Source organism: Phaenicophaeus curvirostris, chromosome 28, assembly GCF_032191515.1.
Source record: "Phaenicophaeus curvirostris isolate KB17595 chromosome 28, BPBGC_Pcur_1.0, whole genome shotgun sequence".
NCBI lineage: Eukaryota > Metazoa > Chordata > Aves > Cuculiformes > Cuculidae > Phaenicophaeus > Phaenicophaeus curvirostris.
Window position 1 is genome coordinate 800386 of NC_091419.1, and position 15801 is coordinate 816186.

General features: G+C 61.6%; 4 protein-coding genes across 4 annotated transcripts; all 4 read right to left on the reverse strand.

Annotated features, from left to right (window-relative positions):
- Positions 1-571: 571 nt before the first annotated feature.
- SMIM24 (small integral membrane protein 24) lies at positions 572-2449 on the reverse strand. Its single transcript, XM_069878279.1, has 4 exons — positions 2173-2449; positions 1497-1614; positions 1381-1416; positions 572-789 (listed from the first exon to the last, which is right to left on the reverse strand). The coding sequence occupies exons 1-4, from the start codon at positions 2243-2245 to the stop codon at positions 732-734; spliced, it is 285 nt and encodes a 94-aa protein (XP_069734380.1). The 5' UTR covers positions 2246-2449; the 3' UTR covers positions 572-731.
- A 1114-nt stretch (positions 2450-3563) lies between these two features.
- On the reverse strand, positions 3564-5138 carry SMIM44 (small integral membrane protein 44). Its single transcript, XM_069877921.1, has 2 exons — positions 4196-5138; positions 3564-4062 (listed from the first exon to the last, which is right to left on the reverse strand). The coding sequence occupies exons 1-2, from the start codon at positions 4434-4436 to the stop codon at positions 3839-3841; spliced, it is 465 nt and encodes a 154-aa protein (XP_069734022.1). The 5' UTR covers positions 4437-5138; the 3' UTR covers positions 3564-3838.
- Positions 5139-6874: 1736 nt separating this feature from the next.
- Positions 6875-10147, reverse strand: DOHH (deoxyhypusine hydroxylase). The gene is made up of 5 exons (XM_069877920.1): positions 10068-10147; positions 9588-9929; positions 9146-9222; positions 8719-8956; positions 6875-7370 (listed from the first exon to the last, which is right to left on the reverse strand). The coding sequence occupies exons 2-5, from the start codon at positions 9859-9861 to the stop codon at positions 7054-7056; spliced, it is 906 nt and encodes a 301-aa protein (XP_069734021.1). The 5' UTR covers positions 9862-9929; positions 10068-10147; the 3' UTR covers positions 6875-7053.
- A 728-nt stretch (positions 10148-10875) lies between these two features.
- LOC138731724 (uncharacterized) lies at positions 10876-14107 on the reverse strand. Its single transcript, XM_069877841.1, has 2 exons — positions 13989-14107; positions 10876-12298 (listed from the first exon to the last, which is right to left on the reverse strand). Exons 1-2 carry the CDS (start codon positions 14073-14075, stop codon positions 11180-11182), a joined length of 1206 nt encoding a protein of 401 aa, XP_069733942.1. The 5' UTR covers positions 14076-14107; the 3' UTR covers positions 10876-11179.
- Between the last annotated feature and the right edge of the window lie 1694 nt (positions 14108-15801).

Consider the following 15801-nt stretch of genomic DNA (forward strand, 5'->3'; position numbering starts at 1 on the left):
TGGGGAAACTGAGGCACGGTCCCACCTGGGAAGGGACCGGGTATCCCATCGCGGGGGGCACTGGGAGCGTCCTGGGGTGTCCTGGGAGAGTATTGGGGCATACTGGGAGCATCCTGGGGTGTCCTGGGAGAGTATTGGGGCATACTGGGAGCGTACAGGGAGCATCCTGGGGTGTCCCGGGGCTGTGCCGGGCAGTGGGCGCGCTGGGTGCTCATGGCTGAGTGAGCAGGGCGGCTGAGCAGCCCCGTGCGGGGTCGGGGGGAGCAGATGGGGACAGGGGGACCTGGGCGGGGCGCGGATTGCTGCCACCTCCTCTGCATCAGCACCTCGTCCAGGTGACTCTGCGCCCCCCCCACACACACCCCACACCCCCCGCGCTGCTCAGGGCGAGTCGGGACCCTCCCAGGACCCCCAGGACCCCCGGGTCTGGGGGCACCGGCGCAGCTCGCGGCGGGGGGGACGGCGGTGACCGAGGTGGCCGGGCCCTGTCGCCCCGCGCTCAGCCGGAGGTGACACCAGAGGCTCGGACCGAGGGCAGCGGAGCTTTACTGCGCGCGGCGGGGCACGACCGGGGCCGCTCCCGATCCACTCCGGCGGGCGATCCAGGTCACGTCTTGACGGCAGCCGGGACCGCGGTTCCTCCCCAGCCTGGGCCGCCCCGCAAAACCCGGCGCGGATGCGCGCCCCGCAAAACCCGGCGCGGATCCGCGCCCCGCGGACGGGACGACGCCTCAGAGAGCCGTGGTCCTGCTGCGCTGCTTCAGGTCGCCCTGGGCCGCGGGTTCCAGCCTGGGAGAGGAGCTGAGCGGCACCGGCACAGGCCCCCTCCCAGCGCCCCAGTGACACCCAGCGCCTCCCAGCAGCACCCAGCGCCTCCCAGTTCCAGCCCAGAACCAGCCCAGTCCCAACAGGTCCCAGCCGAACGTCACCAGTGTGTCCCAGCGCCACCCGGTGCCAGCTCAGGGCCTCCCAGTGCTTCCCACCACCAGCCCAATGCCACCCAGTGCCACCCAGAGCCTCCCAGCGCCACCCAGTGTCTCCCAGTTCCAGCCCTGCACCGGCCCAGTCCCAACAAGTTCCGGCCCAGTCCCAACAAGTTCCAGCCCAGTGCCTCCCACAGTCATCCAGCACCAGCTCAGAGCCTCCCAGTGCCACCCACCACTACTTCAATGCCACCCACCACTACTTCAATGCCACCCAGTGCCGCCCAGTGCCACCCAGTGTTGCCCAGTGCCAGTCCAGTGCCACCCAGTGCTGCCCAGCGCCACCTGGAGCCAGCCCAGTGCCACCTTAGTGCTTCCCAGTGCTTCCCAGTGCCACCCAGAGCCACCCCAGTGCCTCCCAGAGCTACCCCAGACGCCGTGGTTCCCGGGTCCGTACCTGTCAGAACCCAGGCTGTCCTGGCGGCCACGCTTCCTGCAAGGGGACAGAGGCTGAGCCGAGCCCAGGCTGCAGCCGGGCCCCGCGGAGCAGTGCAGGATGTGACCCCTGCCCACCTGTGCATCCGGAGCTGCCAGAGGCGGTTGGCAAGCAGCAGCACGAAGACGATGAAGAGGAAGACCACGACGACCGTGAGGCCAACAAGCCAGGGCTGCAGCTCCTTGTGGCCTGTGCCTGTGTGGCAGGGGGGTCGGGACAGGGATGGGCATGGGAACAGGGACAGGGATGGGGACGGGGATCACAATGATGGTAGTGGGGATGGGGACAGATAAGAGGATGGGGACAGGAATGGTAATGGAAATGGAGGCAGGGATGGGGGATGAGGATAGGGATTGGATGGGGACAGCTTAAGGGAAACCTCATCCTCTAGGGGATGGGACCTGTGGCACAGGGTCTCAGTCATGCTAAGCCCAGCACTGGGGGATGCTGGGGACACTGGCAGATCCTCACCACCACTCCCTCCCCACCATCCCATGGGTGCCAAGGAAGCCACCCCCAACACAGCCATCCCATCCCCAGGAGAGCACAGGGGTGCCCAGCATGCTGGGGGGCACTGGGGACAGCAAGCAGACACCACCAGACCTTTCTGCACTGCCCCCAAGATGGTTGCTGCCAGGGCACTGGGACTGACTGGTCCTACTGGGAAGGTCTCCCAGGAGCTGTGCGGTGCGCCAGGGCGGGCACTGCCACCCCCCAAGGGCACTGCAGGGCATGGGGCCACGGAGCACCTACCAGTCTGTCCCTGCACAGCGGCGGTGAGGAGGAGCAGGACCAGAAGCGAGCAGGGGTGCATGGCCCTCAGCATTTTGGAGTGGAGGCTGGCAGAGGACAGGTACAGGCAGATCCTACACCCTGAGTTGGGATCCTCTCCCACACCACTGCCGGGGCCAAGAGCAGGTGCTGCTCTCTGCACCCAGGGCCAATGGGCAGCTTTTATTGGGCTCAAGAGGACAAGTGCCACCAAGCACCATGGCAACGTGGCTCCTGAAACGCTTGGGAGGTGGCACCTCTAGCCACCAGCACCCTGCAGCAGCCAGCGGCCACCACCTCAGACACCACAGTGGCAGCTGGGGACCATCCTAGGGTGAGTGGGTGGATGGACAGTGGGTGGGTGGGTGAGGGAGAGACATACCGGTGGGTGAGTGGAAGAACGGATGGACAGACAGATGGATGGGTGGGTGGGTAAGGGAGGGACAGACAGGTGGGTGGGTGGGTGGATGGATGGATGGACAGACACAGAAGGGTGGGTGGAAGGGCAGGCAGATGTGTGGGACAGTGCCCACTCTCCCCTCTGCCCATGGGACACTGCATCCCCATCCCCATGCTGCCTCACCGCAGGGACGGGGCAGTGCGGGGGGTGGGCAGTGCTGGGCTCCCCAAAGCCCACACCCAGGCCAGCTGGGGCTCAGCTGCAGCAGGCACTGCCAGGGGGACCTCATTTCGTGCCCAGGGAGTGCCCGGGTACCACGCAGAGCTAAATATCAACAGCGTTATCAGAAAGACCTTGGCAGGGCAAGCTGTCCCGCTGTGCCTCACAGTCCCCGTCTGTTGGGGCATAGGGGAAACTGAGGCACAGCAGCACCCAGGACAAGACTGTGGGCTTCAACAGGGGCACCCCGCCCACAGCAAATGCCCAAGAGGTGGAGGAAGGACATGGGGACAGAGTCATCACAGGGATGGCGGGGGGGGCAGGTCCAGTCCGAGTGTGGGTTTAAGGCAGGGAGAGGGGGGTCTGTACTATGTGGCCCCCCTCCCTAGTGCCTCCACCTAGAGCCCAAGTGGGGCTCACAGGTACTTTGCCCCCTAAGACTAGCTTTGGGGGCACCTTCGGGTGCCACTGAGCTCAGTCCCATTGGATGGGGGCACGGCTTGATAACGCTAGGGCACCAATGGGGCTGGCAAGGGTAAACCCAGCCTCAGTGTCCATCTGCGTGCACCTGCACATGGTTTGCTGACATGCATCCCCCCCCGTAGGTGCACACATCTGTGTTTCCATACACATGCTTGTCCACATCCATCTTCATAACCCCTCTGCCCATGTGTGTTGGTGCCCACGGTCCATGTGTGCCCCTGAGCACCCACTGCCACTCCCTGTGCCCACGTGTGCCCCACCCCGCAGCCAAGGACACCGCCATCCCCACCAAAGGTCAGGGTGTCCCAGTGCTGCCACTTCCCACACCCCCACTAGGCTGAGGGGTGAGGGAGTGGGGCTGGCACTGTTTTATTGTAGGGCAGCGACGGCAGCCCCAAGACAGGGTGTGGGGCTGTGCTAGGGATGGGGTTGGTGTGCGGCAGCACCAGGCAGCGTCCCCCCTGCATGCAAGGCTGGGGCCATGCTGGGAGCCGACAGCTGGGCACAGCTGCAGGGTCCTGGCAGGTTGTGGGGGGTACCCTGGCCCTAAAAAAAATTCTTCTTGTGGGAGTCAGCGAAGGAGATGGAGCTGCGTGGGACGGCAGTGAGCAGCCCCACTGGGGTGTCCATGCCAGGCAGGGGATCAGCGCCTTTGCCTTCCGGCTTCCCCTCAGCCAGCGCCCCATCCTCCTGCAGCCACTCCACTTCCGGCGTGGTCCCCTCGGCCATCACCGCTGCCTTCTCCTCTGGCTTGGGCCCGAACGCCCAGTCTGCGGGGCAGAGATGGAGCCATCAGCAGCATGGCACCACTGCAAGGCTCAGGATTTGGGGGGGGTCCCTCTTACCCCCAGCTTAGCCCTACAAGGAGACCCAAAGCTCAACCCTGCTCCAGGCAGCACTCACCAGCGAAGTCGTGCACCAGGTCCTTGATGAGGTGGCCCACAATGGCGTAGGCCACCACCAGCACCAGGCTGGCCGCCATCACCAGGTAAAGGACATAGCGGGGCAAGCGGATGCTGTCAAGCGCGGGGGGCTTGTAGTCTACGTACAGCACTCCATCCTCCTCAGGAGGGAACTGTAGCAACTGCCGCGCCCCCCATGCCCGCCCCGTGCCAGGGAGCGGCGTGTCCCCTGCCAGGGCCATTGCCAGCTCCCCTCACAGCCTAGCCCCGAGCCTGTGCCGTGCCGCAGGAGAGAAGTGGCATCGGGGTCCGTGAGGCTCCTCAGTGCCAGCAGCTCACAGGAACGGTGTGGTCCCCATGCCTGGTAGCAGTGCCACTCATCTCCATGCAGTGGGGAGCTGCTTGCCCACTGCCGCAGGAGGACAGAGCTTCTGCAGAAAGGAGCTTAGCGCCCGCTAATCTGGGCACAGCCCCAGCAGGCTCAGCATGGGGGGCTACTGGGGGCCTCCAAGGTGGCTCAGGATCCCCAGAGTCTGACCCTCTGGCAGCACCCCAGGTATCGCCATCCTCCCGTGAATAAGGAATTGCCTACAGCTGCGGAAGCCTCAAAGGCAGGGATGGGGAAGGGTGCCCCCCACGGCTCCCCTCCTCCCTGAACTTGGTTAAATCCCTCGGCAGGGCCCAGATCCCCCAAGCAGATGGTGTGAAATCCTGGCAGCAGCTCTCTCTCCTAAAGGACACAGCGCCCTCTGAGAGTGGGAGCTGACAGGCAGCAGGATGCAGCCCCACGCTGAGCCCAGCCACAGCAAAGCAGCCACAGCGAGGGGCTGCTGCCTTCCTAGAGCTTCACGTTGGCCACTGCACAGTGCCCTGGTGCCCAGCACGGCTCCTCCAGTGAGGATCAGCCTGCAGGGGGGGCGCAGGGGGCGGGCAACACCCAAAAGCAATGCACTCTGCACAGGGAGGCCCAGAGCAGCAGGCAGCCTTGGAAATGAAACTTGAAACCTTCCCAGACTTCGTTAGCCAGGGAGGGACGAAGGTGTGCACAGGGTTCAGTGCCAAGTCAGGGCACAATGCCCAGGCCCTCCCATACCCAGGTCACCCCTAGCCAAAAGCTGACCACAAAAATGCCAGATTCATTCCAATTTGGGCTTAAAAGGCATTTGAGTGAGCAGAGGCAAATGCTGACACAGAGACATTTGGAAACAACGCTGCACAGTCCGAGTGAGCCACCTGTGGAAATGCTGGAGAACAGTGGCGAGCAAGGATTGGAGCAGCTGGGGTGGGATATGGGGACAAACATTCCAGCAAACACCAGGGAGACACCAGCAGCGCCAACCAGGTCCTGCCTATCAACCAGGCACTACGGAGAGCAAGGAAGGGGCACAAGAAGTCCCATAATGGCTGCCAACTCCAAAAGGGTGAGAAAACATCAAGTCTTTGTTCATCACCAATGCTGATGAACAGAGGTTAGGGGGCCTCATTCTCCAAGTCACATGCAAGCAACCTCACCTACAGCACTTAAGCATACAGGTAGAATTCCATTGTGTAAGGCAACCTGAACTGGTGATGTCTCCAGTAAAAGCCCCTTCCACAGGGTCCTGAAATGGGCTCCCCCTCCAGCTGTGCTCTGAAGCACTAGAACTGCGGGGATGCTGAGCCAGCTGCAGCAGTGGCTTTAGGAACTAAGAGGATTGGGCCCAGGAGCTCAACTCCCAGGGAGACTTCAGTCAAGAAGAAAAGCCCTGTCAGCAGGACGCCGTTCCCTGCAGTGCAGCAGGACCCATGGGAACACCTGTCCCTCTCCCCAGCCCTGCCAGAGTTGTGGGGAGCAAGGGTTTACTCCGTGCCATCAGAGACCCCACCCCTTGCTCTCTCCTTCCATTATACCTGGACTCGATGACCCTAAAGATCTTTTTGATCCTAAATGATTCTGTGCTATAATTCTATTAAGGCAGCTATGGGGCTCCTCACCTTGCGACATTGAATGCACCCCACATAGAGGCAACTGCCAAATCACAGCTCGACTCACATGGCAGCTCCTCCTGACAGCGCTTTATTCCCTGCCAGCCCCATTGTGCTCATGCTGGGCTGCCCAGGGTTGGGGGGTTGGGTGCTGGTAGACAGACACCAGCCTCAGCGCTCCCAGGTCTGGTTAAATGTGGGGGAAAGTCCAGGCAGGCTCTGCCTCACCCTGTAAGCCCTAATGGCAGCATCATTCCCTACAGAAAGAAAAAGCGCAGCCAAATCTTCCAAATTTTGCCACAAAATAACTCCATCCCAGGGCAAAGGCTGCCGCAAGCACAACCCTGGCCTGCCCTGACAGGAAAGGCCAAACCCACAGCAACTCTTGCACCACAGAGCCAAAAAGGGACCCAACTTGGCACCAAGGGCAATTTCCAGGCATTGCTGCTACAACCTACAAGTGCGAGCACCCAAAGCAGCCCTGGCTCCCATGCAAAGCTTAGGTAGAGCAAGCGGAGCTGTTTCACACCTAGCCACCATGGCAGCACAAGCCCGGAACAGCCCCAGGCCCCGCACAGCCGTGACAGGCTCCGACGTGCAGAGTGGAGCCCACCTGGTCCAAGCCCCGGGCCAGGCTGCAAGCAGGGAGCGCTGGTGCTGGCAGGGAAGAAGGGGCAGATCCAGGAACTAAACAGTAGGGGGAGGGGGCAAGTAAAGGCTCAGCCTGGATTTGGAGGGAGAAGGCAGCTGTAATTGTGCCAAAGAGCAAATGCAGTTCCTCTTCCACCTCCACAGTAGCAAGGCATGGATCCACACCGACAAGGGTGACCAGGGAAGTGCAGATGAGGGGCACTGGGAGGCAGTGTGCCCAGCACGTGTCCCCTGCAGCAGGGCTCAGGCAGAGGCTTGCAGCTTGCAGAGCCCATCGGCGTACTGGAACTGGGCACCGTTCTCATACTCATACATGTCCAGTGCCACCTCGCAGCTCTCCCGCACCACCCGCTCCTCATCGCAGGCAAAGACACGTAGGGTCTCCAGGCAGGAGGGGTGGGCAATGGAGCCCAGGGCCTCGGCACACTCGTGACGCACCATAGGGCTCTCAGTGCGGCTGCGCAGCACGGCCGTCAGCTGCGGGACGCAGGCTTCATCCTGCATCTGGCCCAGCACGTAGCCAATCTCGTGGCGGAACAGGGCACTGCTGGAGCACAGTCCTGTGGGGAGGAGGGGAGAATGAGCCACCATCACTCCAGACAGCACCTGGATACTTGGCTGGAACCCCCCAGTCAGAAGCCAGGGAATCATAGAATCATGGAACAGTTTGGGGTGGAAGGGACCTCAAAGCCCACCCAGTCCCACCCCACAGCCATGGGCAGGGACACTTCCCACTGGATCAGGTTGCTCCAAGCCCCATCCAACCTGGCCTTGAACACCTCCAGGGATGGGGCAGCCACCACTGCTCTGGGCAACCTGGGCCAGGGCCTCCCCACTCTCACTGGGAAACATTTCATCCCACTATCTCCTCTCAATCTCCCTTCTTTCAGCCGAAAATCATTCCCAATCATCCTATCCCTGCATGCCCTGATCAAAAGCCGCCCCCTGTGCTTTCCTGGAGCCCCTTTCTGTACTGGAAGCTGCTCTAAGGTCTCCCTGGCGCCTTCTCTTCTCCAGGCTAAGCAACCTCAACCCTCTCAGCCTGCCAGGGAAGGTGTAGCCTGGGGGTCAGAGCTGGCAGTTGCCCCCACAGACTCGTGGGAGCTTTCGTGGAAGAGGACAATAAATACCTAAGGGAAGGGCTGTCCCACCCAGCTTCCTGACCCTGCACATCCAGGACATAGGGACGCACCCTTATGTCAGCAGCATCCATCCACCCTCCTGCAGAGCTGCCAGCGCCCTCATCTGCCCCAACAAGCCTGCACTGCCCCCAGGCCATGCCCCATCAGTGCGATGCTCCTGGGCAGACTGGCAGTGCAGCCACAGCCTCAGGCCCTCCTGTGCACAGGACCGAAGAGCCACAGCGAGAGCTCACAGACCCCTGCACACCTCATGTCACAGTGCAGAAACACCCTCAGCTCATTCCAGATGGCTAGACAACCTCATCTTCTCCCCTTGGGCTGGGGTGTGGGTCGCAGCAGTTCCTGAGCTGTGGTCTGCCCCTTCCCCGCTCAGGAGACATCCACTCCCCTCTCTAGAGCTATTCCCAAACCTCAGGACAAGGTAGGCAGCTTCTGACAGTCTAGGATGGGAAAGCAGGACCCTGACACCCTGGGGCTGTGTCCCACCAGGAGACACAGGCCCAGGCTGGTTGGTCCCAAGCCAACATTACAAACCATGTCCTCTTCAACCTGGATCCACAGGGAAAGGAACAACAAGGGGGCTGTGAAACACCAGACAGCACCCAGCACATTGTGATGTGGCTCTTACAAGCAAGCAGTGGGACAGCAGCTCTAAAAACAAATGCGTGAAAAACCTAAGAAGAGCCCCACAGCTCTGGCAGCCCTCGATGGAACCAATCCCAGAATAACCCGTGCAGACTGGAGGCAGCCTTGCGCTGGTCCTTACCGTCTGCCAGTGCCAGCACAGCATCCTGGCCCCCCAGGTTGCGCAGGGCAAACATGGCCCTGTAGCGGTCAAACAGCGCGCGGGACTCATCCAGGAGGGTTTCACGGAGCTTGGCCACATCCGTCTCCTCAGCAGGGGGAGCAGGATCCACGGAGAGGTAGAGGCTGCTGCCTGGCTCCTGCTTGTGCTCCTGCAGCCACTCCAGCCTCCTCACTGCCAACTGACATGTCTCTGCCACCTGTGGGGACAGGGACAGAGCCCTGGCTGCAGAATGGCACTGGCAGGGTGCCAAGTCACCAACACAGGGCAGGATGCTGCTCCTGGTGTCCCTGTCCATGGGCAGGGACTGCTCAGGAGAGCCCTGCCTCGCCCATCAGGGCCAGCAGTGCAGCACCCCAGGGAAATCTTCCACATCTCCAAGTCTTACCTCAACCACAGGATCCTCTGAGTAGCGTTTCAGGATATCCAGAACACTGGGATTCCCAATAGCACCCAGGGCTTCACCTGAAGGAAGGATATGTCAGTATGTTACCAATGTGTCCACACAAGGAGGGCCCTGTTGTGTCCTCCAGCAAAGCCTCACCTCCCACGGCAATGGGGACACAGGCCTGACTGTGACCAATCCCAAATGACACAGCCGGGCACAGGAACACAAGCAGGAGCGAGCTTGGCCAGCACAAAGAGGAAGGCTCGACCAACCAGTCCAGCCAGCGAACATGGCAAAGTAGTTAAACGCCTCAGGGTTGTCCAAGCCACAACACCCAAGCTGGATCAGACCATCACGAGCTGTTCGGTAGGGAGGGAAGCACCCACAAGTCCCCCTCGCAGGCTGAACCCTTCCCCTGCACCCACAGGGGCTGCCACCATACCGGCCTCGTGCCTGACCATGGGCTCCTGGCCAGTGTCTTCCAGCACGCGGATGAGCACAGGGATGGCCGCTTCATCCTGCATCTGGCCCAGGCAGTACGCCAGCTCGTGCTTCAGCAGCGCGGAGTCATCCCCGAAGGCCCGGCTGATCCAGCCCACGGCCGCGCGGCCGCCCAGGTTGCGCAGGGTGAAGAGGGCCCGGAACCGCGCGGGCAGGGGCTGCCCCGCGTCCACCAGCGTGCGGCCCACGGCCTCCACCTCCTCCTCGGTCACCATGGCGGCGGGGAGGGGGCGATCGGTCCGCTCACGCGCAGGGCGCAGCACGGCTCCCGCCGGTCACACTCCTGAAAGCGAGAGAGGGCTCGTAGGAGGCTAAAGTCCGGCCCCTGGGGGTCGTGGGGCCCCTCACCCAGACAGGGAGGACAAGGGCTCCCAGCCTTGTGGGGACCCGCAGGGACCCCCGCGGCCGGCCCCGCACTCACCGCGCGCCGCCATCGCTGCCGTCACGTGACCGCCGCGCGCCCGGGGAATGTGTGTGTGTGTTAAAGGCGGTACTGGACCGTCACGTGACCACGTGAAGGGGGGGGGGCGCGGCGGAGTAGGCGCCGGTCACGTGACCGCGGCGCGGTGCCAACCATCACGCCGCCGGGGGGTGGTGTGGGACAGCCGCGTTTCCTCCCCCCCCCCCAGCTCCCGCCGAATGGGAGCGGCCAGGGAACGTGGCCGGCAGCGGCGCCTCCTTCCCGGGAGAGAAGCGGGGTGGGGGGCCGCCCCGCGGCACGCGCTGCAGCTCGGAGGCCCCCGCTCCGCCGTGGGGAGCCGCGTTTCCCCGCTGGAGACCTTTCCAAGCGGCCTACGGTTTCCCAGCCGATACGCGGGGCAGAGGTGGGCGCTCCTGCTTGCACGGCAGCCGGGCTGGGAGCAGAGATCAGAGGCGCCGGCAGAAGGAACCGGCCCGCGGGTCAGTCAGGGACCCCAGAGGCCGAGCCACGGCCAGCCCCTCGGGAGAGGAGCGCGGCGGTGGGGGCTCAGCTCGCTGCGAGGTGGCACGTTCTGCCTGAACAGCAGCAGAACAGGAATTTGCAGATGCAAAAATGTTTCGTTCCGAGCTGGTGCCAGCCACTGTTCTGCCTCTTCCTTCCCTTCTTCTCCCAGCTGTGTTTACACAGCAGGTTTCTTCCCTTTAAATGGGTTTTGCATTCTTATTTCAAGCTTCCTGCTGGTTCTCACCTGACAGAGGGGTCCTGGGGCACAGACTTGCTCCAGGAAAGGGGGACCCAGGCAGCTCCTTCCTCTCCCAGCCCCGATCCCTGCTTTATTCACACAATACACCACCAGAACACTCAAATCCTGGAAAAGAGCACAGGCACAAATACATTCAACTGCCTGAAAGCACTGTGGCAAACTGGGCAAAAGCACAACACAGCTACCCCCCTCCCCACCCCAGGAACAGACGGTGCAGCCCACAGCCTTCAGCAGAGGCAAGAGAGTGTGGTCCTTTGCCAAACAGCCCATAACGCTGGGCCCACGTTTGCTAGAGTCCAAGGGAAGTCCGCAAGCAAGGATGCACACAGCTGCTTCTCCCCTGGCCCCATCAGCCCTCCCCACAGCTCTCGAAGTACTGGCACATCAGCTCGCGCACTTGCTCAGCCCGGCCGTCCTCCATGGCAGCGGGCGCAGGCTGGCAGGGCTTGGGCAGCTCAGTTGGCTCTGTGCCCTCCAGCCACTCCTCATTGAAGGGGTTGTCGTGGGCTTCACAGACATTGTGCAGGATGCAGCAGGCAAGGATGAGGGTGGGCAGCAGCTCCAGGCTGCAGTCATCACACTTCAGGAGGATCTGCCAGCGTGCCTTCAGGCGCAGGAAGGCGTTCTCAATCACGCTGTGCGCCCGCTTTAGGCGGTAGTTGAACTGCAGCTGCCGCTGAGTGAGATTCTCATCCTCCTGGTAGGGCTTGAGGATCCAGTCTTGCAAGGGGTAGGTAGCATCGCCCAGCAGCACATACTTCTGCGCCTTCCCCATGAAGTGCTTGGGAGGGTTGGGGCACAGCCGGCCCTCCTTGGCCAGCACCCACAGGCTGGAGCTCTCCAGGACCGCACTGTTCTCCATGCTGCCAGGGAAGGCGGTGGAGACATCCCAGAACTGGCCCAGCCCGTCCACGGTGGCCTGCGTGAGGATGGAGTGCCAGCCCTGGCCATTGCAGTAGTCAGCACTGAGGCGCAGGGGTGGGTGGATGGGGATGTGGAGGCTGTCCAGGGCACCGATGCAGTGCGGGAAGCCCCAGCGTGTGCAGAAGATGCGCACCATGTTCTCCAGCTCCTTCTCATTGGGCACCCGGAGGTAGAGGGGCTTCAGCAGCAAGACGACAGCATAGCTCACCTCCCGAACGCATGTCTGCACTGTAGAGGGCCCCACGCCAAAGAGCGGGCTGAGAGTCTGATACTCCACGTTGGTGGCCAAGTGCCACAAGGCCACGGCCACCCTCTTCTCCAGGGGCAGGGTGGGGTGGAAGTGGGCACTGTGTGGAGCCAGACCAGGCCGCAGCTGGTTGCAGATGAAGAAGAAGGTTTCCTTGGACATCCGAAACTTCTCCAGCCAGTCTTGGGGCCCAAACTCCTTCAGGACCACCCGCTCCCACCAGTCTGTGTTCCTGAGGCTGGGCCAGGCACGGGGGTAGAAGTAGCAGCTGGTTCTCCTCCGGCGAGCAATCAAGAGCTGCAGCATGGCAGGGAGAAAAGAGAGGTGTGACAGCTCTTCCCCATCCTGTGCTTTGCCGGGACCCCGCCTCTGAAGACCATCTGGTCCAGGCGACCTCCTTGCAGCAGGGAGGGTGCCTGGTGCCAGCAGCTGGCTGCCCTGACCCGCACTGCCACTGGCCCAAATTTCCCTGTTCCTGAGAAACATCACTGCAAATCCACCAGGTAAGAGTTGTGACCTGAACAAGATTCCCAGGTGCAGCAGACTCTTCCAGAAAAGTCCTTTTTTGGGGCAGCCACTTACTCGGCAGTGTTATTTTTTAATGAGTACTACTTGCTTTCCTGCAACAGAGTGACCTGCAGGCTCAAATACGATTTGGAAAGGGGAGCAAGTACTCATGCTCCCAGCCCCTCCACGGGAACAGGGTTTCTGTTATTAAATTCAAAAATAACCATCATTAAGATGTTTTGAGCGAAGCTTTTTTCCTCTTCCTTGGTAACTGCTCAGGGAAGTGAGTCCCCTTCTAAGCACTTGTTCTTACTGCCACGTGTCCCCAGGCCTTTCACATCTCCCATCCTTTGTGTCCTCCACTGTTGAGGTTCCCCCCCTTCATGTCCCTGTGTGCTCTGCATCCCCAGCCCTTTGTGCCTGGGTTCACATCATGTGTGTGATGTGAAGTCAAGTCCCCTGTCCATCGTGTCCCCACATCTTTCATCTGTCTTCATGTCCTGAATATTCCCCATCCTTTGCCACCTCTATGTCCCCCTCATCTCCTTTGTGTCCCACATCCTTCCTATCCCAGTGTTTCGGGTTCCACACGTCCCCCATGTTCACCACTCTCTGTGTCCTTGGGCCCTGCGTTCTCCCATTCCCCCCATCCTTCCCAGCCTGCACTGTGTCCCGCACATTCCTGTTCCCCATTTTTGAGTCCCCATGACCTGTGTACCCCTTGTGTCCTTCACATCCCACATCCTTCCTGTCCATGTATTTCATGTCCCCCTTGTCCCCTATGTCCCCCACCCTTTGTCTCCTCATGACCCCCGTGTCTGCCCAATCACAGACTCACAAGGTTGGAAAGGACCCACTGGATCATCGAGCCCAGCCATTCCCATCAATCACTAAACCACGTCCCTCAGCACCTCATCCATATGTCTTTTAAACCCCACCAGGGAAGGTGACTCAACCCCACCCTGGGCAGCCTGTTCCAGTGCCCAATGACCCTTTCTGTGAAATATTTTTTCCTGATGCCCAGCCTGAACCTCCCCTGGCAGAGCTTGAGGCCATTCCCTCTCGTCCTGTCCCCTGTCACTTGGGAAAAGAGCCCAGCTCAAATGATCACCCTCCCCCATCCTCCCGACGCCAGGTCCCCATTCCCCCATCACCCCCTTGTTCCCACCACGCCCCCCATCTCATCTCCTGCATCCCCTACCCTTTGTCCCCCCAGGTCTCCTCATGTCCTCCCCCCAGATGCCTGCCTGTCACGCACCCTACATTCCCCCCTCTTTGTCTCCCCGTGCCCCCGCGGTGCCCCCCATCCTCCCTGTCCCCAGGTCCCCCCCGCCCCTCTTGTCCCCCCATGGTCCTCGTGTTCCCTCACGGCCCCCCCCGCCCGTCACGTCCCCTGCATCCCGCACCCTTTGTCTCCCCGTGTCCCCCGCATCCCACACCCCCCCCCCCCCCCCCCGCACTTCGCGTCCCCCCCGCTCACGGTCATGAGCCGTTTCTGCCGCTGCCGGTAGAACCGCCGGAGCCAGGCCCGCCGCTGCGCCGCGTCCCACCCGGCGGGGCCGCTCATGCTGCGCCGCCCGCCCCGCCCCGCATTTTCAAATCGGGAGCCGGGGCCGCCCTGGAAGCGATCGCCTGCGGGGTCACGGCGGCACCGAGGGGCGGGACGGGGCGGTGCCACCGGGGGGGATGTGGGTGGTCCCGGCGTGGCTGCACCGGGGAAGGGGAACTGGGAAGGCTGCAGTTGTCCCGGGCTGCACCAGGGAGGCTGCGGGTGCCCCTGGGTCCTGGGCTGCACCGGGGATGCTGCAGGTGTCACAGGGTCCTGGGCTGCACCGGGGATGCTGCAGGTGTCACAGGGTCCTGGGCTGCACCGGGGAGGCTGCAGGTGCCCCTGGGCTGCACCGGGGAGGCTGCGGGTGCCCCTGGGTCCTGGGCTGCACCGGGGAGGCTGCAGGTCCCCCTGGCCCAGGCTGCACCCTGCCGGGTCGGAGCCCAGCCCACCGTCTGTCCCAATCCACACTCACACGTTTGGTTTGTGGGAGGCAGGGAAAGGAGCACCAGGATCCACTGTGGGCAAGAGTTTGTGCCCCAAAACCATGAAACCTGCCAATAATAAACAAGTGATGCTGTGTAGCAATTAAGGCAGGGACCTTGTCGATGGGGGCAACAATCGAGATGAACTTTATTTAGAGAATGCAAACCGTATATAGTGCCTCTGTATCCAGTAACCGCTATCCCAGTGAATTTCCACCTGTGAGAATCCCACAGTGCAGCAACAGAGTGCAACCCCCTGTTTTCCACAGATGTGCCCCTTATCTTCATGTTTTCTGTCTAGTGCATTCCTTCCCTATTAACCCACAGGCCTTAATAAAGATTCCAAGGTCTCACAAGCTAGCAAGCATGAAAACATCGGCTGCTTGTTCTGTGCTTGCTGCTAATATCACAGGTACACCAAGGCATCAGCCGTTTGCCCCAGCATACACACAATACCGGAATCTTTATGCCCACAGTGCTGGGTCCCTGATTGTGCTCTGCAAGCAGCGCCCCAGCTCCCCAAAGCTTCCTAGGTTTTCAGAATGGAATCACAGAATCACAGAATGTTTTACAGGTCATCCAGTCCAACTTCCGTGCAGGAGCCGGGAAATCTTTACCCAGATCTCTTTCCTCAGAGCCCCATCTAGCCTGGCAAGGGATGTGCCATGGTGGGGATGTTCTGTATCCAAGGTCCTGGATGACAATGGGGATGCTGGGGAAGCTGCTGTGCACCTTGTGTCCTGCTCCAGGGCTCTTTGAAAGGAAAGGTTCAGGTCCTCCTCAGGCTGCAGTTATGAGCCACTTCTTCTTGTTGTAAATAAAATACATAGGAGGTCCAGAACATTACTCAATCAGCCACGGGAGGCCGAGCTGCACCAATAACAGAGGAATCGTATGCCTGCAGCCACAGCACAGCTGAGAGCAGACATGCCAGTTGGGATGTGGGGTGACAGAGTCCCAGGCTGTTACAGATGGACACAGCCTGGCGATGGGGCCCTGGCCTGCTCTGACCCCTGGGATGGGCACCACACGCAGTAGGTGAGGGCTTGGCCAGGGTGGCTCCCAGACAGGCATGGCTGTTGGGAAGGGCTCCTGGGAGCAGGGCCTCCAGCCAGTACCACCTGCAGCAGCCACTTGGGCACTGAGGCTCCCTTCTACTCCCCAGCTGAGCCTACTGGGTATCAGAGAATCATGAAATGGTTTGGGTCGGAAGGGACCTTAAAGCCCATCCAGTTCCACCCCACTGCTACGGGCAGGGA